Genomic DNA, 20,997 nt, shown 5'->3' with positions numbered 1-20,997 from the left:
AGGAAGAAATCTTAGGAGAAGGAAAAGGGGTGGCAGCCCCCTAAAATCTGGAAGTGATTCTAACATTTTAAGCAGATTGAGTGGAATCGATGTCATTGTTGCAGAGTTGGATGCCAGAGAATTAAGGGTTCCAGACTGAATAAACCCACTAACATTTCTAGTGTTCTCCTCTGTACAGGAATTTCCTGTGTTTCTGGACCTCCTTTGAGACCCGTCAAGACCTTGAGACTCACCATTCCTTTTTTATTGGATCCATGTGCAGAGAGCTTGGAGGAGTTCACCTCCCAAAGTGTGTTATTTTGAAGATAATCTATTCTATTTACCCATATTTTTACTTTTTTTATTGTTTTTTCATCCCTGATGTTTCAGTATTTCTTCTTTGTCATTTCCTTTGTTTTAAGAATGTCTTTTCACCATTTCTTTAAGATAAGTCGGCCAATGACAGATTCTTCTTTTTTCCTTCATCTGAGAGAATCTTGGTTTCACTTACGTTTCTGAAGAATACTTTTTGCTGTGTGTAGAATTCTGGGTTTATATTTCTTTTTGCACTTGAAAAATGCTGTGCCACTTTCTTTGAGCCTTCATGGTTTCTCATGAGAAATCCACTGTCATTTGAATAATTTGTTTCTAGGTAATATGATGTTTTTCTTTAGCACTTTTACAATTTTTCCTGGTCTTTAGTTTACTGCGGTTTGATTACGATGTGCCTTGGCATATATTTTTGGGTTTATTTCCTTTGAGCCTTGCTCATCTTCAGTGTGTAGGTTTATGGTTTTCACCAAATTTGTAAAATTTGGTTCAGCAATTATTTCTTCAGATATTTTGTTGGCCCTACACTCATTCTTTTTTTCAGAAAGTCTGATGACATAAGTTTTGGATCTTTTTGTTATTGTTTCACAGGTTTCTGAGGTTCCGTCCATTTTTTGGTTGCTGTTCAAATGGGTATTTTCTATTTTTCTTTCTTTAATTTCATTGGTGCTTTCCTCTGTCGTATGCCTCGTGCCATTGAGCCAATCCAATGAGTTAAAAAAAAAAATTCTGTTCTTTTTTTCTTTACTGAGGCTTTCTGTTATTTTGTTTGTTCCATGGGTGTTTGTAATTGATCTCTAAGTATTGTTATTATGGCTCCTTTAAAATCTTTGTCAGATAATCCCTACATCTGTGTCATCTTGGTATCTGTTGGTTGCCTTTTTCTTATTCAGGTTGGGATTTTTTGTTCTTAGTTTGACTTGTGGTTTTTGATCATATCCTGAACATTTGTGTATTATGTTCTGAGACTCTGATTCTATTTAACCTTCCTGTTTTGCACACAGGCCCCCAGTTAGGTGTAGTGTACAGTTTCATCTCCTCACTGGGCTGTGCTGACACCACCCCAGCAAAAGTAGAATGCTGACTTGCAGTGAGTGCCTTGAGTCTTCTCATTGCTGATGGGTGGTGGTGGAAATTCATCTCCTGTTGACACTGGGGAGCAGGAGCCATACTGTTTTACCACCACCACCTTATTTTACTTCCTCATACCTTGTTGAGGCCTGGTAAGCATGGAAGTTCTATTTTCCACTGGGTCCAGCTGACACTTGGGGAGTGGAGAAGGAAAAATAGAGTCTCACTAACACTGCCTCACATTGCTTTTGTTCCACTTTGTTGCTTCTGAATAGGATTGGAAGTTAGCTTCCCTGCTGGGTCCCACTGACAGTACCATTTGGGTAGAGTGCCAGCTAGTGCCATCTCACACTGCCTTGTCCTGCCTCTTTGTTGATGGTGGGGGTGGAAGTCCAGCTTCCCACTCAGCCCTGTTGACACTGGGTGGGAAGGGGGAGTTTTTCATTTGGTATTTGGCTGGAGTAGGGAATATTACCAAAAACAGTTTCTGCTGCTGGACCACCCTGTTCCCAGTTCTTTGGCTAGAGGGAGCAGGCTTTTCTAGGGGCTTTTTTTTTTTTGATCTGTGGCTCTTGGTGTGTCTGAATTGCAGGCTTCTCTAGCACTCCCTCTGGGATATAGGAAGATCAAAAGGGAAACTCAGGAAATTCACCATTGTGTCATTCCTCAAGTCCCAGGGTGTCCCTAGCTACTTCACCTTCTTCTTTCCACTTTTCAGAGTCTTCTTATATTTGCGTATTGTATTATATCCAGATTTGCTAAGACTGATGCGGAATGGGACTACTCCATTTTGGCTGGAATCCCTCGAATGCCTTTTACCTTGGAAGCTGAATGCTTTTGCAGAATGTTACCACCACATCAGTTTAATTTCTTTTGGGTCCTCAGTGCTTTCTTTTAGTCCTTTTACTTGCCCACAGCCAGCTCATTCTCATATTTCCCTCAGAGATTACCTTAAACCTTTTATAGCTTTCCTCAAGCACCTATTGAAATTGTACCCTCATTCTTTTCAGTAGTCTCTGCCTCTTATTTTTTTGAAAAAAAAATGAGATCATACATGCTTTCTCTCAAATTTCAGTTCTTCTGTTTACAAACGAATCATTTCTTTACCCAATTTTCTGTCTTCTAGTCCAATTTCAGAGAAAATATTCCTTCAGTGCAGGCCATCCACATGTGGCCTTGACCCCATTCTCTCATCTTCTATTCTCAAACATCACTTTTACCCTACTTTTATCTTGCATCTTTAATGTATTTCTTTTTATTCTGTACCTTTCCTTCAGTCTAAAAATATGGCTATTAAGTCTGGTATATCAAAAAACAAAACAAGAAATCCACAGTAATTCCTTTACCCATTATTTTCTGTGACACTTCTTAGTTTTTTTGACCTTTGTGATTGGGCATCTTTTTTTACTCTTCTTTACTTCCTGTTAGCTGTTAGTGTCCCCAAGGATTTTGCTTACATTCTAAAATTTTCACTGTGTAGCCTTTCCTTAGGTGTTCTTATTTACTTTCATAGTGTCTAGTACCATTTATTTGTTAGTAGCTCCCACATTTATGGCAGTAACCTGATGCTCTTGCCAGAGTTTCCAATTACGTACATATGCTTTCCAGCTGGCCAACTTTACCTTAATTTACTAGATATTTTATCTTGTTCCAGAAAGTATACAAGGCAATCAGTTCACAGAAGTACTTTAAAACAGTGCAAGACATGATAAATTGAAAGTAGATAAGAAAGAAAAAAAGGGGGAGGCATCTGGGTGGCTCAGTTGGTTAAGTGTGCCTTCAGCTCAGGTCATGATCTCAGGGTTCCGGGATCAAGCCCCACATCAGGCTCTCTGCTCAGAGGCAAGTCTGCTTCTCCCTATCCCTTTGTGATCTCTCACGTCTTCCTGCTCTCTCAAATAAATAAATAAAAATCTTAAAAAAGAAGAAGGAAGAAAAAAAAGGGTGTGAACATAAGAGTTGAATGAACCATGAATGAGAGTAGGGTGGCTCACTCTTGGTTTCCGCTCAGGTCACGATCTTTGGGTGAGCCCCGCATCTGGTTCTGCGCTCAGTGTGGAGTCTGCTTAAGATTCTCTCTCTCCCTCTCTCTCTGACACTCCCCCTGCTCTCTCTCTCTAAGTAACTAAATAAAATCTAAAAACAACAGCAACAACAAAATGTATACCACAGAAACCTGTTTAGAGCTGCTATACACAATTCATGTGTTGCCATTCTGTCCTTGTAGCAGACACTGCAGAATGATCATGGTCATGTTCATTGAGCTCAGATATGACCTCAAATTAACACCCATAAGGAATAGTATTGATTGAAAAACAAGCCTGTTTCCCAGCCTTGATGAATATATTTTCTATGAATAAACCACTAGGAATGCTCTAATCTTTCTTCTAGCAATTGTAAGAAAGGAAATCTAGTCTGTGATACAAACCATTATCTCTAAGATAAAAGCAGGCCAATTAGGACAAGCAAAGCTGTTGTCTGAGTTTTTGTTTTTGTTGTGGAAAGTTTCACACAAAAACAGTAAATAATGAAACCCTTTATACTCTTCAGCCAGATACAGCTATTGTCAATGTTTAATTACCAAGCTATTCTTGGTGATAAAACTAGGCACCCTCATAAAGACAGCATTTCACATTGCTAATGCAGATGTCCCAAATTACCTGAAATTTAAAAAACAAATATAGGTAACACTTACCAAGTACTTACTACGTATCAGTTACTTTGCAGGTATTTATCCAACTTAATTCTTGCTGTGGCCTTATAAGTGAGGAAACTGGGGCAAAGAGAAATTAGGTTGTTTGTCCAGATCCATTGGCTGCTAAGAAGATTAAAACCTAGCCAGTCTGTCTCCAGAATGCATACTCTTTACCACAATCCTGTTTCTCCCAGCCTTCCCCAGACAGTCTTTTCTAGTCATCTGAGCCAGCAGCTTGTTGTCTTCTTTGACTCTTACATCTCCCTCATCCTCTCTTCTGGGAATCATGCTTTGGCATTTTTACTGTCTTATGAATTCTGAAATTTCTCTTCTATCCTTAAACCGGTGTGCTAGTTCAGTATCTCTTATGGCTTGTTAGTAAGAGCCTTGTTGGAAGATCAGGATTGTTAGAAGATAAGACTTTGTTAAATAACTAAAAGTCAACTGAGTAAATTTTAAAGATCTAATTAGCTTTATTAGTCAGTTCATGAGTCGGGCAGCATCCCATCTAGTAAGTAAAAGGGAACTCCAAAGTGTTACAGAACAGAAAAGACTTCTAAAGGTAAAGAGGGAATAGAAAGAAAAAAATTATTTGCAAAGATTCCATTGTTTTAGGCAAGATCATCCTCCTATAGGGGATGGAGGGCATCTGTCAGTAAATTTTCTTGTGCTGACCAGGGAATTCCCATGTTGGTTAGTTAGAGGTTACATTCCTGGGGGAGTGAATGAAGCTGTAGTTAAGTTAAGTAGTAAGTCATGGTTTACTGATGTGGGACCTTAACCTGAGTGACACCATTTTTGAGCCTGTGATTTTCTTTTTAGTGTCTTCTAATTTATCATCTGCAATTTGCTTTGCTTTGATGCAGGATAGGACATAGTTGTGAGGACTCTGTTAGTCAGGGTTTAGTCAGGAAAACAGAAGCCACACTTTACATATTTCAGTTATAAAGGGTTTTAATATAGGAATTTAAAGCTTTCATATACATTGGAAGATGTAGGATAACAGAGATAAGGGAAATAGTAATCTATTTCAGCATGTAACACTGTTTTGTTTGTTTTGTTTTTTAGATTCCACATGTAAGTGAAATCATATGGTATTTGTCTTTCTCTGACTTATTTCCTTTTTTTTCTAATTGCATTTTTTTTAAATTTATTAATTTTTATTAACATATAATGTATTTGTTTCAGGGGTACAAGTCTGTGATTCTTTTAATATAATATTTTCTAGGTCCAGCCATGTTGTTGTGACACTTAAGGTGATTATTGATATGTTGGGGGTAAATCTACCATTTTATCATTTGTTTTGTTTGTTTCTTACTCATTGATTTTTCTTGCCTTCCATTAAACATTTTTTAAGAGTTGATCTTGATTTATTTATGGTGTTTTGAGTGTATTGCCTTCTATATTTTTCTGAATGGTTGGTATGGATATTACAATATTTGTATGTGTCTTATCACATTCTACTGGTATCCGTGTTTCAACACTTTGAGTGAAATGTAGAAGCCTTTTGTTTAGGTTCCTTCACCCTACCCACTTTTAACTATCATTGTCTTAGGCATCAGATAGTATAATGTCATTATATATAGTATAAAGTCATTGTATATGACTTAGGAAACTTATGATGAGGAGGATAGTCTTTAGCATTCCCTCATATTTCTGTTCTTTCCATTGTTATTCCTTCCTGATGCTCCAATACTTTTTAAATTAATTAATTTATTTTTATTTTTTATTTTTATTTTTTAAAGATTTTATTTACTTGACAGAGAGAGACAGCCAGCGAGAGAGGGAACACAAGCAGGGGGAGTGGGAGAGGAAGAAGCAGGCTCCCAGTGGAGAAGCCTGATGTGGGGCTTGATTCAAGAACCCCGGGATCACGCCCTGAGCCAAAGGCAGGGGCTTAATGACTGAGCCACCCAGGCGCCCCTCCAATACTTTTTTAAAAAATTCATTTCCTTTTTTTTTTTAAAGATTTTATTTATTTATTTGACAGAGAGCCAGACAGTGAGAGGGAACACAGCAGGGGAGTGGGAGAGGAAGAAGCAGGCTCCCAGTGGAGGAGCCCGATGTGGGACTCGATCCTGGAACGCCGGGATGATGCCCTGAGCCGAAGGCAGATGCTTAACGACTGCGCCACCCAGGAGCCCCTCCTTTTTTTTTAATAAAGATTATATTTATTTATTAGAGAGGGTGAGAGAGCATGAGTCAGGAGAGGGGCAGAGGGAGAAGCAGAGACCCACTGAGAGGGGAGCCCGACATAAGCCTCAATCCTAGGACCCTAAGGTCATGACCTGAGCTGAAGGCAGACGCTTACCCAACTGAGCTACCCAGGTGTCCCAAAAATTCATTTCTTTTTTGGTTGAAATACTTTTTAGCCAGTCTTTAAGAATGCGTCTTCTTGTGATGTATTCTTTTAGTTCTCCTTCATCAGTGAACATTTTGATTTCACCTTTTCTACCTGATGGATAGTTTCACTGGATATAGAATTTGTGGTTGAAAGTTCTTTTCTCTTAGCAGTTGAAAAATGTTGTGCCACTTTTTCTGGTTTCCATGGTTTCACATGAGAAATCCTCTGTTATTCAAATTGATATTTCTCTGTAGGTAATGTTTTTCTTTGGTTGCTTTCAAGATTTGTTTTGTTTTTAGTTTTCAGAAATTTCATTAATTTGGGTTTATCCTCGTTGAGTCATTTTTTGTTGTTTTGGATGTGGATGTCATAAGACACTCCAGTCCTGGGGTCTTTAACCAGTTTGTCTTCCTCTTTACCCTTTCAGAGACCTCCTTTGGTGTGTTTTGTTATTTCCAACATAATTTTACTTAGTGGTGAGGAGCAGGAAGAAACCATTAAGTCCTTTTGCTCATTTTTAAACTTATTCGGATCTGGATTTAAGTAAACTATGTAAAAGTAATAATTTCTGATAAGTAAAGTAATTTCTGATATAAAGTAATTTCTGATATAAAAAGTAAAATAATTTCTGACATGGGATGATTAAAAATTTGAAAACGGTGCGCGGCTGGCTCAGTCTGTGGAGCATGTGACTCTTGATCTTGAGGTTGTAAGTTCGAGTCCCACGTTGGGTGTAGAGATTACTCAGAAATAAAATCTTAAAAATAATTTGAAAACTGGATATTTTATACAGGCATATCTTGTTTCATTGTGCTTCACTTCATTGCATTTTGCAGATACTGCATTTTTTTACAAATTGAAGGTGCAGAATTCTGTGTCAGGCAAGTTTGTTGATGCTATTTTTCCAACAGTATTAGCTCACATAGTGTCTCTGGGTCATATTTTGGTATTTCTTGTAATATTTCAGACTTCTTGATTATTAGGATATTTATTGTGATCTGTGATCAGTGATTATGACTCACTGAAGGTTAGATGATGGTTAACATTTTTTAGCAATAAGGTATTTTTTAATTAAGGTATGTATATTGGCTTTTTTTTAAGGCATAATGTTACACTTAATCAACTGCAGTATGATATAAATACAACTTTTACATGCACTGGGAAACCAAAAGATTCATTTGACTTGCTTTATTGTGATATTCGTTTTACTGTGGTAGTCTAAAACCAAACTTAAAATATCTCTGAGGTATGCCTGTATTAAAGAATTACTAAAAAAAAAATTACTGAATTTTTAGTGTGATGATATTGTTATTGTGTCAAAATAAAAGACTTTAACTTTTAGAAATATGTACTAAAATATTTACAGATGAAATTATGAGATGTATAGGATTTACCTCAAAAATAATTTATATAGGTTTATGCATAGGGTTGATGGTTTTGGGGTTGGGTGATGAATACGTAGAATTCAGAATATTTTGGGTATGTAAGAAATCTCCATATTTAATAGTTTTAAAAGTTTAACATGTATTTCTTGAACATAGGTTAAGAATTAGGGAGGAAAGAAACATGCTTGATTTATTTTCCTTGTACTTAATGTATGAAATTAGCATGGTATAGATACTTAATTTTGATTTATTTGCTTGAAAGGGGAGGAAGTATTGAAATTGCTTATAGTGTATTCATCAACTCTGACTGATACTTGAGGAGCCCCAAGAACTGTTTAGTTACCTGTGAACAATTAGTTATTAACATGAAAGTGTTTTTTATCTTCTAAGAGCTAATGTGTGTTCTTTGAGTGAGCTGTTCTCTTTTCTCCAGGATGTGAAGAGTTCCAAATTTGACTGTGTTGTAGGATTGGTATTTTGTTACATTGGGAATTTATCCATTCTCATTTTCTTTAACAGCTTTCTGTTCAAAATCAGAAATTTGAGACAAATGAAGATGGAATCCCAAAAGTGGATCAGTTTAATTTGGTATGTGACCTTTTTGTGATGTAATGGTTGGAAACATATGCTGTGGTTGTAGCAGTAATGTAAACATAAATATTTGACTGAAAATGTCCTCTGCTTTTTGTAAGAATGCAAAATAGCATTCACAACAAAGATTGAAAAAAATTCAAGTGCCTTACACTGCTGCCAGAAAATTACTGCTAGAGAATATTGCTGGATTGTACATTTGTCACACAAATTATATAATGTTGTAAGTAATACTTAAAGAAAAATAGTCTTTGCTTTATCTTCCAAGATCATATTATATTAAAATTAATGTTTTACTAATTTTTATAAGTATCTAGCTGTGTCTTTTCTTTGTCATATATCTGTCATTCATATTGCTTTGCCATTTATGTATGTACTCAGCCAACATATTTTGAGTATCTGCTCCACTCTAGGAACTGAACTAGATGATGGATTACCAGGATTGCAGCATTGAATAAATGAATAATTTAGAAATGTGAACACATAAACAACCAAGATTTCTAAGTAGGGTATTAAGAAAGTATTTTGGAGGAAGCTAATTTTTAATTCTGCAGAGGAAAGTGGAGGGAAGAGAGGTAGGTAGAAAATGCCACCAAGTAGTTAGAGGTGAATCTTCCAGATTGAATTAGTTTACAAGAGATAGAATGAGGTGATGGTATTCCAGGTAAAGACAATAAATAACCTACACTAAGACCTGAAAATATTAAATTCTTTTGAAATGGAATAGTCCTGTATGACTAGATATTAAGAGGTTATAAATATGGCAGTAAATGAGTTTATGGAAGTATAATAATCAAGCTCTAAAAGTTCTCATGCCATTTTTTAAGAAAAAAAATATTTGTTTAAATATATATTACAACTGTTTTTATGACTTAATTTTTTTTAAGAGCAGTTTTAGCTTCATAGCAAAAGTAAGAGGAAGGTACAGAGATTTCCCATATATCCATTTCTACCACATATGGATAGTCTGTCCATTAACATCCCTAACCAGAACGGTCCATTTGTTACAGTTGATAACCTGTATCGATACATCATTATCACCAAAAGTCTGTAGTTTACATTAGGGTTCCTTCTGGCATTGTGCATTCCTGTGAGTTCAGACAAATGTATAATGGCATGTATTCACCAGTATAGTATCATACAGAGTATTTACACTGCCTTAAAAATCCTCTGTGCTCTGCCTGTTCATCCCTGCCTTCCCCAAACCCCTGGTTACCATTGATACGGTCTCCACAGTTTTGCCTTTTTCAGAATGTCATGTAATTGGAATCATACAGTATGTAGCCTTTTCAGATTGACTTTTTTCCACTTAGTAATATGCATTTTAAGTTCCTCTAGATCTTTTCATGGCTTAATAGCTGATTTCTTTTTAGTGCTGAATAATATTCCATTTTCTGAATGTACCATGGTTTATTTACCTATTCATCTACTGAAGGTCATCTAGGTTGCTTATAGGTTTTGGCATTTATGAATAAACATCCATGTGGAGCTTTTTGCGTGGACATAAATTTTTATTTCATTGGGTCAGTACCAAGGAGCACAGTTGCTGGCTCATATGGTAAGAGTATGTTTAGTTTTGTTAGAAAGTGCCAAACTGTCTTCCAAAGTGGCTGTACCATTTTGCATTACCATTCCTGTTGCTCCACAACCTTGCTAACATTTGATGTTGTCAGTATTCTAGATGTATAGTGGTATCTTGTTTTAATTTACATTTCCATGAGACGTGATGTGTGGAGCATTTTTTCATATGCTGATTTGCCATCTGTGTCTCTTCTTTGGTAAAGTGTCTGGCAAGGTCTTTGGTCCATTTTTAAATCATGTTGTTTTTTTATTGTTGAGTTTTAAGAATTCTTTGTATATTTTGAAAAACAATCCTTTATCAGAAATGTCTTTTGCAAATATTATCTCACAATCTGTGGCTTGTCTTTTAATTTTCTTGACAGTGTGTTTTGCAGAGCGGAAATTTTTAATTTTAATTTTAATGAAGTCTAATTTATCAGTTTTTTCTTTAATGGCATTTGGTGTTGTATCTAGAAAGTCATCACCAGACCCAACTTCATCTAGGTTTTTTCTTTTGTTATCTTCTAGGAATTTTATAGTTTTGCATTTCACATTTAGATCTGTGATCTATTTTGTGCTAATTTTTGTGAAGAGTGTAAGGTCTCTGCATAGGTTCATTTTTTTGCATGTGGATGTCTAGTTGTTCCAGTGCTATTTGTTGAAAGGACTATCTTCAGGGCACCTGGGTCACTCAGTTGGTTAAGTGTCTGCCTTCAGCTCAGGTCATAATGTCAGGGTTCTGTAATCAAGCCCCACGTTAGGCTCTCTGCTCAACAAGGAGTCTGCTTCTCCCTCTCACTTTCCCTCTGTGCTCTCTCTCTCAAATAAATAAATAAAATCTTAAAAAAAAGAGGAAAAGACTATCTTCATTGTATTCCCTTTTCCCTTTTGTCAAATATTAGTTGACTATATTTTATATTTTAAGGGTCTATTTGGTGCCATTAACCTATTGGTTTATTCTTTAATATCACACAGCCTCAATTACTGTAGGTTTATACTAAGTCTTGAAATTGGGTAGTGTCAGTCCTACAACTTCGTTCTTGAATATTGTGTTGATTAGTCTAAGTCTTACTGCCTCTCCATGTAAACTTTAGTATCAGTTTGTTCATATCCACAAAATAACATGCTGGAAATTTGATTAGGTTTGTATTGGATCTATAGATCAAGTTGGGGAGAATTGATACTTTGACAATATTGAGTCGTCTTATCCATGAGTATGGAATATCTCTCCATTTATTTAGTTCTTCTTTAATATATTTCATCAGAGATTTGTAGTTTTCCTCATGTAGATCTTATACCTATTTTGTTAGATTTATACCTAAGTATTTTTTTGGTGTGCTAATGTAAATGGTATTGTTTTTAAATTCAAATTCTACTTGTTTATTGCTGTATATAGGGAAGTGATTGACTTTTGTATATTAACTTTATATGTGGCAACCTTGCTATAATCAGTTACTAGTTCCAGAAGTTTTTTTCTGATGCTTTCAGATTTTCACTATAGATAATCATGTCATCTGTCTATGAATAAAAACAGTTTTATTTCTTCTTTCCAGATAATATGGTCTCATGCCATTTTGATTATTTGCACTGTAATGAAGGAACACATACAGTTTCATTTAACTCTGTAGTACTTTAACTTATTTGACCACAGAAATATTGTGTTTTATAACATCTAATATCCCATGAAATTAGCTTTTAAAAAACACACATTAGACATGATTACTAAGGAGCTTTGCCATACTTCTTGGATAAGAGTAAAAAACACTGGAGACAACTTTTGGGAGACTATTAAATTGTTTATTACGCTTACTGGCTGTAGTATAGAATGGGATAACAAAGAAGGTGATGACACTTTATACTTTTAAAAAACAGGATCCAGATTTCTTGTCGTTAGAAAAATACCAGTACTGCTACATTAGAGGTTGTAGCTTCACCCAAAGTGAACACTTGAAACTCCTGCTCTTTCAGACCTGATACAAAAATTACATTGCAACAAATTATCCTGAAATTTAGTGATTTAACACACATTCACTGTCGTACAGTTTGTGAGTCAGGAATCTGGGCATAGCTTATTTGGGTCTGCTTCAGGGTCTTTTACAGGCTGCAGTCAGGTTGTTGACTGGGCTGTCTTAATGCTTGACTGAGGAAGATCTGCTTTCAAGCTCACATGATTGTTGGTAGAATTCATTTCCCCTCTAGTTCACTAGAAGTTGCCCTCAATTCTTTGCCATATTTCCATTATGATAGCTTGTTCCATCAAAGTGTATAAGCAGAGAAAGGAGCAGAAAGTCTGTTAGCTAGAGTGAAGTCATAGTTTTTTCATAACCAACTCACTAGGTTAATCACATACTCAAGAGGAAGGGATTACATAAGGATGTGAATACTGGGAAGTAGGGATCAACGGGCAACATCTTAGAAGTTGCCTACCACAGTTATTAGCTGTGTGCTAGGCACTCTGTTAGGTGTATGAATAAAGAAGGTGAATAAATATAAGAAGTTCTTATTTAATGTGGGTAGCTGCTTATGGAGATCTAAAATTAGAAAAATATTTGGCTTATGTAGTACTTGCTTGTGTGATCTGAGACAGCTGTTAGTGCTGGGAATGGGATTGTCTTTATCTATATACTTTATCATATGTAGTTACCAAACAAATGAGGGAACTATAATGTAGACATTACAGGGGCCATATCAAAAGTGGAGAGAAATCATAGAATTATGTAACTGACAGATATTAGAGGATAATTAATTCACTAATTCCCAGCCCCTAGAAGAATTTCTTTAGTAATAGGTCCAACAAATGGCCTTCAGCCTTTGCTTAAGTACTTCTAAGTTCAGATAAATTCATTCTCTATTGTACAACTCTTATGTTTATTTGAAGGTAGTTCCTTCAAATAGATGTTCTTTCATATAACACGTGTGTGATATAATATTAAAAAGTTACACAGAGAAGCACATCCCTATTGATATGTCCCCCAGCTACCTAGGTCTCTTCTCCCAGTGGTATTGCTAGTTTCTTGTGAATCTTTCCAGAAAGTCATATGTGGAATCTAAAACAAAACAAAAACAAAAACCAAGGTCATAGGTACAGAGACCAGATTAGAAGTTGCCAGATTATAGATACATACATAGGAAGGTCTATGTATGTATGTGTCCTTTTAAAGACAGATTATTATTTCTTTAAGTTTAAAAAAAATTGTATTTGCTCTGTACTTTCAGTAAAGGCAGGAGCTTTGTGTCATGCATCATTGTATCCCCAGTGTCAATAGTTGATACATAGTTAAGACCTAAATAAATACTTTTTGAATGAATGAATCTTTATTATATTTTTTCTGGTAAATATTCTTCATCTGCCATTTTTTGAACTTGCCTTTTTCCTCTATTTCCCCCTATATTTTCAACCTCTCTGGAATCCATTTTTGTATATATGAAGTATATATATATTTTGTCTGTATGAAGTAAAGGTTCAAAATTTTTTTTTATATGTGGACAGATAGTTGACCCAGCACCATTTATTCAGTAGTCAGTCTATCCTGATTAATAATGCCACTCTAGGGGCGCCTGGGTGGCACAGCGGTTAAGCATCTGCCTTCAGCTCAGGGCGTGATCCCGGTGTTATGGCATCGAGCCCCACATCAGGCTCCTCTGCTGGGAGTCTGCTCTTCCTCTCCCACTTCCTCTGCTTGTGTTCCCTCTCTCACTGGCTGTCTCTATCTCTGTCAAATAAATAAATGAAAAATCTTAAAAAAAAAAATAATGCCACTCTGTGCTGTGCCAGGTTTTCATGGTCTCAGGAATCTGTTTGGGGCTCTATTCTGTTCTTTGGCTTATTTATTGATTCCCTGCGCCAACACTGTGGGGTTCCATGGTTTAAAATATTGTGTCTTTATACAATAGGGTTTTGACTTTCCTTCCTTATGTTTTTCTTCAACATTGTCTTTGTTATTCTTGCCCTTTTATTTTTCCTTATGAATTTTGGCACCAACTTGTTAAGTCCTCTGAGAAACATTGTTGTTACTTTGTAAGTATTTTGAATTAATAGGTTAATTTGTGGAGAATTGCGGGCTTAATGATATACTATTTTTGTAGTTGGGAAAATAATACCTCCCCCCTTTTTTAAAGACATTATTATTATTTTACTCTTTATTGTATTGCATTGATTATGAAATAGATTTTATTTTTAAAACAATTTCATGAGTGGTTAAATTATATTCAAAAGTACATATATCATGTAGCAAAATTTGATTATTTTTCCATTTTTTAAATTGAGGTGTAATTGACACATAACATTAGCTAACACATAACATTTAGTTTCATAATGATTTGATATTTGTGTAGATTGGAGAATAGTTACCAAAATAACATCTAGTTAACATCCATTAGCATACATTGTTCGAAACATTTTTTTTCCTTCGTATGAGAACTTTCAAGATGTACTCTCTTAGCAACTTTCAGATAGGCAGTACAGTATTATTAAGTAGTCACCATGCTGCTGTACATTACATTCTCATGACTTATTTATTTTATAACTGGTAGTTTGTACTTTTTTGACCCCCTTCACCAGTTTTGCCCACCCCCCTCCCACCCCCTTGCCTCAGGCAACTTCTAATCTGGTCTCTGTATCTATGACCTTGGTTTTTATTTTTGTTTTGTTTTAGATTCCACATATAAGTGAGATCATGTGGTATTTGTCTTTCTCTGACTTAGTTCACTTAGTATATTGTACTCAAGATCCATCCACGTTGTCACAAATTGTAAGATTTCATTCTTTTTTATGGCTGAATAATACTCCCATTGTGTGTGTATGTATGTATGTATGTATGTATGTATGTATGTATGTATATACATACACACACACCATATTTTCTTTTCTTTTTTTTGCCATAGAATAGCACTTTATTTTTAAAAAAATTCTGGTGTAGTTAACATACAGTGTTTTATTTATTAGTTTCAGTGTACAATATAGTGATTCAGCAATTCCATACATCACCCAGTGCTCATCATGACAGGTGAACTCCTTGATCCCTATCACCTATTTCACCCATCCCCCTACCCACATTACCCTCTCATAACCATCAGTTTGTTCTCTATAGTTAAGAGTCTGTTTCTTGGTTTGTCTCTCTTTTTTCTTTCTTTCGCTCATTTGTTTCTTAAATTTCACATGAGTGAAATCATATGGTATTTGTCTTTCTCTGACTTATTTCAGTTAGCATTATACTCTGTAGGTCCATCCATGTCATTGCAAATGGTGAGATATCATTTTCTTTTATGGATGAATAGTATTCCTGTGTGTGTGTGTGTGTGTGTGTGTGTATACCACATCTTCTATATCTATTCATTTATGGGTGGACACTTGGGCTGCTTCTATAATTTACACCATGTTCTTTTATCCATTTATCTGTTGATGGACACTTAGGTTGTTTCCGTATCCTGGCTATCATAAATAATACTGCAGTGAACATGGGGGTGCATATATCTTTTTGGGTTAGTGTTTTTGTTTTCTTCAGATAAATACCCAGATGTGGAATTGCTGGATCATATGGTAGTTCTATTTTAAATTTTTTGTGGACCCTCCATACTATTTTCCACAGTGGCTGTACCAGCTTACTTCCCAGCAATAATTTTTTCTTTTTTTTATGAAGGAGAAAGAGAGCGAGTGCAAGCATGGGGTTACAGGGCCAGAGGGAAAGGGTGAGAGAGAATCTCAAGTGGGTTCCATGCCCAGTGTGGAGTCTGATGTGGGGCTCAGTCTCAACGATCCTGAGATCACAACCTGAGCCAAAATCAACAGTTACATGCTTTTTTTTTTTTTTTTTAAAGATTTTATTTATTTATTTGACAGAGAGAGAGAGAGCACCAGCAGGGGAGCAGCAGGCAGAGGGAGAAGCAGGCTTCCCGCTGAGTGAGGAGCCCAGTGCGGGACTTGATCCCAGGACCCTGGGATCATGATCTGAGCCGAAGGCAGACGCTTAACCATCTGAGCCACCCAGGCGTCCCCAATAGTTGTATGCTTAACTGACTGAGCCACCTAGGAGCCTGTAGATTTTGTAAATTTTAGTTAAGTTTATACCTGCTAAAGGTGCTGTCTTTGAACATGTTTAGACACATATTCTGTAGAGTACAGTATGGGCATTGGCATTCATTAATATAACAAGTATTTACTGAATATCTGCTATATCCCTGCCGCTGTGCTAGTTGTTGGGGATGAAATGATAATCTAAAATTTCTGATCTTAAGGATCTTAGAATTTAATGAGGACACTAGCAATAAACAGGTGATTTTTATTCAGTGTCAAGTGTGTTCTATTTGGAATCATCATAGAGGGAAAAAGAAAAAGGCATACCCAGGTGCTTTGTCAGGTGGAAATAATGGAAGAGCAGTATTATAGTGTTATTTACATGTGATAATACAAATAACTTTGAAATATTTCCTTGAAATAGTGGTACTTAATAAATTCTAGTTCCCCATAATGATGATGATAATGGTAGTGGTGGTAGAGGAGTTCCTGGAGATCACTGCAAAACTGAAACCATAGGCAGCTGACCAGTAAAGGAGGTTACCCTTCCAAAGAAGGTTCAGTGTAAAGTTTTCAGTGTCAAACTCTGATCAGTGCCATAAAAAAGAGGAAAAAGTGGTAGTCTTAAAATATTCTTTTTTGGAATTTCACTTGTTTTTGAGATATTTTAGCTGCAATTCTCTTTCCTATTACAGTTTCTCCCTGTGATTTAATTCCATTGTTTTATTATTGGAGTAATAATTCCTTTCCAATAAAATAGTTGAATTTTGTAGAAATCTTAAAAAATCTAAATAGGAAAAATTGATGTTAGCTCTGTATTATAGATTAAAAGTGTTTTTGAAATGGATCCTCCTTCCTTATTTCAGGTTTGTCCTTTTGTTTTGATTTTATTTTTGTTTTGTAACCTGTCTTTTTCCTTGCAGGATTATAATATCAAATCCCTCCTCTATAGCTTGATCTATAGTAGAAGTTCAATGACTGCTGAACAAGTTTTGAATGCTGAATGTTTTTTGGTGCCAAAGGGGAAATCAACTCCAAACTCAGAAAAAGATACTGAATATAACCAATATAAAGAAAAAGAAGAATTAAAGATGGAGAACTTGGATAAATATAAGGAAAAGACAAGAAATTATGAATCTGACTTTGATTGATAGATTAGTATTTTTTTGTTACAGATGTTCCTTTTAAAACTTTGTTTAGTTTGGTTAAATAAACAGAAAAAAAATCTGGAAGAGTTCTGGAGCTAGTTGGGTTGTGTTTTTGGTATTCCAGTTGTGAAAAATAAAAGATGTTTGGCTATGCAAAAAATTGTATAGTTTGAAATTTCATTTAATTGGAGTTGTTAAGGAAGGATTTTCTGTCTATAGTACCTTTTGATATTGCATAGACTATGATCCTTGTAATAGACAAGGTTATTCGATATTTGGACAAATCCAGTACAGATGTTCAGTTATATGAGCCAGCTGATGGTAGTACATTCAACAGATAATTGGCCTTGTACCCAGTTCTGGGGATATAAATGTAATTAAAACATTGTCCTTATACTTACAAAGCACACAATCTATTGAGAAAGTCAGAGATAGAAACAAATCTTCATAATACAATGTGGTATAATCAGTGTTAGCTCTGTACAGAGCTTTATAGGCATACACAGGATGGGTACTCATACTGTGGAAGAGGGATGTCATGGAAGGCTTTCTGGAAGATATAGTACGTTAGTTAAATTTTATAGAATGAGTAATAAAGTCGAAGGAGGGGAAAGAGTATCTTAATTGGCAGAGAAAATGTTGATAAAAACACTGAAGGGAGAAACTTTTTGCTGCATTTAATAGTACAAAATAGAAGGCAGGAAATAGTCATATAGTAGGTGGATAAAGGCTTTGTACAAAATAATAAAATGCTCAGACCTACCTAATCATTTTATAGAAAACGTGGAATCATTCAAGAATTTTAAACAGCTTTAGTTCCTCACAAAATCCATCTACCTACCACTAGGATAGGAGGTAGGGAGACTGTTTAGAAGGCTAATATAATAAAGTAGGTGAGAAATATATGAAAGTAGAGATAGTGGTGAAACAGATGGGACAAATTTATGAAATAATTAGAAGGCAGACCAGTTGAACTTGGTGATTGAAGTGTATGTGGACTAAAGTAGTATGGTAGAGTCTCTAGTTGCCTATTTAAAACCCAGCCATCCTTTCTTCCTTGGTAATAGATTCCAGTTTAATTTGGGATGGCAGTGTACTTGTCTAAAAGACTATATTTACCATTTTCTACACTAGTTGAGGCCTTTTCAATAAGTTCTTGCAAATAAGGCTCCTTAAAATGAGCTGACTTAGCTGGGAGATGTGCCCTTTTGCCTTTACCCCTTTTTTTATTGCCTAGAAGTGAATGTGGTGGTTAGAATTTAAGGAGCCTCCTTGCATCATGAGGTGACTTTGAGGATGAAACCTATGACTGGGATGATGGAGCAGAAAGTTAGAAGGAGCTAATGTCCTTAATCATTCTGGAACCTCTGTAGTAGCCTCAAGTTTTCACATTACTTGAGAGAATAAAGCCTTACATCAAAGTATGGTTCCAGTATCAGCAGCCTCAACAGCACCTGGGAACTTAATAGAAATGCAAATTCTTGGCTCCATTCCAGATTTACTAAATGAGAATCCAGGAGTAGAGCCTGAAAATCCGTGTTTTAACAAGCACTTTAAGTCATTCTAATGCATACTAAAGAGAACCATTGCCACATATTCAAACCATTGCTACTTTTTGGGTTTCCTGTTTTATAGTAGACCTTAATTTTAGCTGATTCAGTTGTAAAGACACAGTAGTTAGGTTTAAAATAAAGTTGGATAATTAAAGAGAACAAAGAATAGATCACTTTATTTATACCAGTGTTTAAAATAAAGAATTAGGCCAGCATTTTCCAAATGTGTTTTGCTGAACACTAGTCCCTTGCGATGTTCAGCACAAAAAGTTCTGTGATTAGTTGTTTGGAAAATAATGAATGGTAAATTGGAGATTGATTATTCATATTAGATGGTAAGTTTCTAAAAAGTTGTCTAGAAGACACCCATTTACTTTTTTCTTTTTTTAAAGATTTTATTTATTTATTAGAAAGAGCACAAATGGGGAGCAGCAGTGGGAGAGGGAGAGGCAGGCCTCCCCACTGAGCAGGGAACCCAATGTGGGGCTTGATCCCAGGACCCTGGGATCATGTCTTGAGCTGAAGGCAGACGCTTAACTGACTGAGCCACCCAGGTGCCCCTGAAACCTGTTTAGTTTATTTAGCCCAGTGTTTGCCAAAATTGATGAGCTCCCTTTTTTCACAAATACCTAGCAGCTTCCCTGTTGTGAAACTGGGGTGAGAATCACATTTTTTGGCATACTGAGGTAGTTTTTTATTTATTGTTTTAAAATGGCAAATAATGATGTGTGATGGAAGGAGATAATTTTTTAAGTATCTCTTCAATGCCACAAATGTTTCTTGAAATATGTGTATATATGTGTAAAGGCAATGCAAAGCCAAGCAGATATGTTCACTGCCCTATGGGCAGTTTGATAATGGTGCGGTGTATAATAAGCTATAAGAAAAGCAGTAATGTATGTCACTACAAGAAAGGAATGCAAGAGAAGAATGATGAGGTTGAGGAATAGACATTTGAACAATTTTAGAGGAGCAGTAGGATTTTACTTGTTTGGAATTGGAGAAGGTATTCCAGGCCAAGGGAATTAAGAAAGCTCAAAGCGGTAGATTTGGGAAAAGACAAGAATTTGGCCGGAGTATAGGACATTATGGGGGAGCTGAGAAATAGGCCTGGAAAAGTATTTTGGGGACAGATCACAGAGGGTTGTGAGTTGCTCTATAAGAGATGAGACTATTATGAACTTATGAGCAGCTGAATCACACAGTTCTGTTTACTTTCAAGTAAAATAACCAGAGAGGAGGATTTGGGCAGGGAAATAAAGGAGGTGAGGAAGGGGTCAAGGATGGTACATTTCACTAAAGTAAATCAGGCAAAGAAAATGTCCTGTTTTAGATCAAGGTACTGAAAAGGAGAGAATTAAGAGTATAAACTTTTTTCTCAAAAGAAATTTATGGGTGGGGTACCTGGGTGGCTCAGTCGGTTAACTGTCTGCCTTTGGCTCTGGTCATGATCCCAGTGTCCTGGGATCGAGCCCCTCATCAGGCTCCCTGCTCAGTAGAGAGTCTGCTTCTCCCTCTCCATCTCCCTCTGTCTCTCCCCCAACTCGTGCTCACTTTTCTCTCTCCCTTAAAATAAGTAAGTAAATAAATAAAATCGTAAAAAAAAAAAAAATTTATGGGAAGCCTTTCATTCATTTCATAGTGTCAGTGCTAAGTCATTTCAGGGTGTATTTAAATGTTAACATTTGTTAAATTTTCCTTAGCATCTCTCTTTTAACTCAGGAAATGACATACTGTATCATTTCTTAGTTGTTGGTATAACCAGATCTTCTGCCATTTAAACTACATGTGGAAGCAGTTCTGGATTGGCCAGAGTAAGGACTTCTGAAAATCTCCTCCATAAAAGCAATAAGAACACTGGCAGAATATTGCCAAAATCAACTTATTCAGAACTCTGGAATTAATCAAGGACTTGGAAAAATTTGAAGAGCATATTCAAGGAAAAGCAGCCGAATCTTGGTAAGAATTGCAGGTTTTGTCATGTTTTAACTTGCCCTAGTCCCATCTCCCTGTCCCCAGCTCTGCAGTAGCCTTATAAATCAGCAGCCTCACAACCAGGTTAGCTGTGACACCAATGGCTTAACAGCCAGTGGCAGTGGCAGAATGTTTCAAGCTCCTCCAAAAGCACCATTGCCAGAGAACTGTCATTGTTTGACCTGTTTCACAGCTCTCTGGGAGAGCCTCTTGCACAGGGCTTGTCCTTATTTGACTTGACTCAGAATTTGTTCAATGGAAAAACTCTTTTCCCAGGGGTTTTGTTGAAAAAAATCATGACAGTTGTTTAACATCACAGCTGTCTGAGGTGGCAACACCTGTTGAGGGAAAACA

General features: G+C 36.1%; 1 protein-coding gene across 2 annotated transcripts in view; it reads left to right on the top strand.

Moving 5' to 3' along the window:
- STK31 (serine/threonine kinase 31) overlaps positions 1 to 17,309 on the top strand; it is a 75,131-nt gene extending 57,822 nt beyond the window's left edge. For both annotated transcript variants that reach the window (XM_045793021.2, XM_087860966.1), the window contains exons 23-24: positions 8,324 to 8,392; positions 16,892 to 17,309. In XM_045793021.2, coding sequence (XP_045648977.1) covers positions 8,324 to 8,392; positions 16,892 to 17,119 — 297 coding nt within the window. In that variant the 3' untranslated portion in view covers positions 17,120 to 17,309. The remainder of the gene's footprint in view (positions 1 to 8,323; positions 8,393 to 16,891) is intronic.
- Positions 17,310 to 20,997: the final 3,688 nt, after the last annotated feature.

Source organism: Ursus americanus, chromosome 3, assembly GCF_024610735.1.
Source record: "Ursus americanus isolate L20-20 chromosome 3, mUrsAme1.1.p, whole genome shotgun sequence".
Classification (NCBI taxonomy): Eukaryota; Metazoa; Chordata; class Mammalia; order Carnivora; family Ursidae; genus Ursus; species Ursus americanus.
Note: the sequence above shows the minus strand (reverse complement) of the source record. Positions and strands in the feature narration are given on the sequence as shown.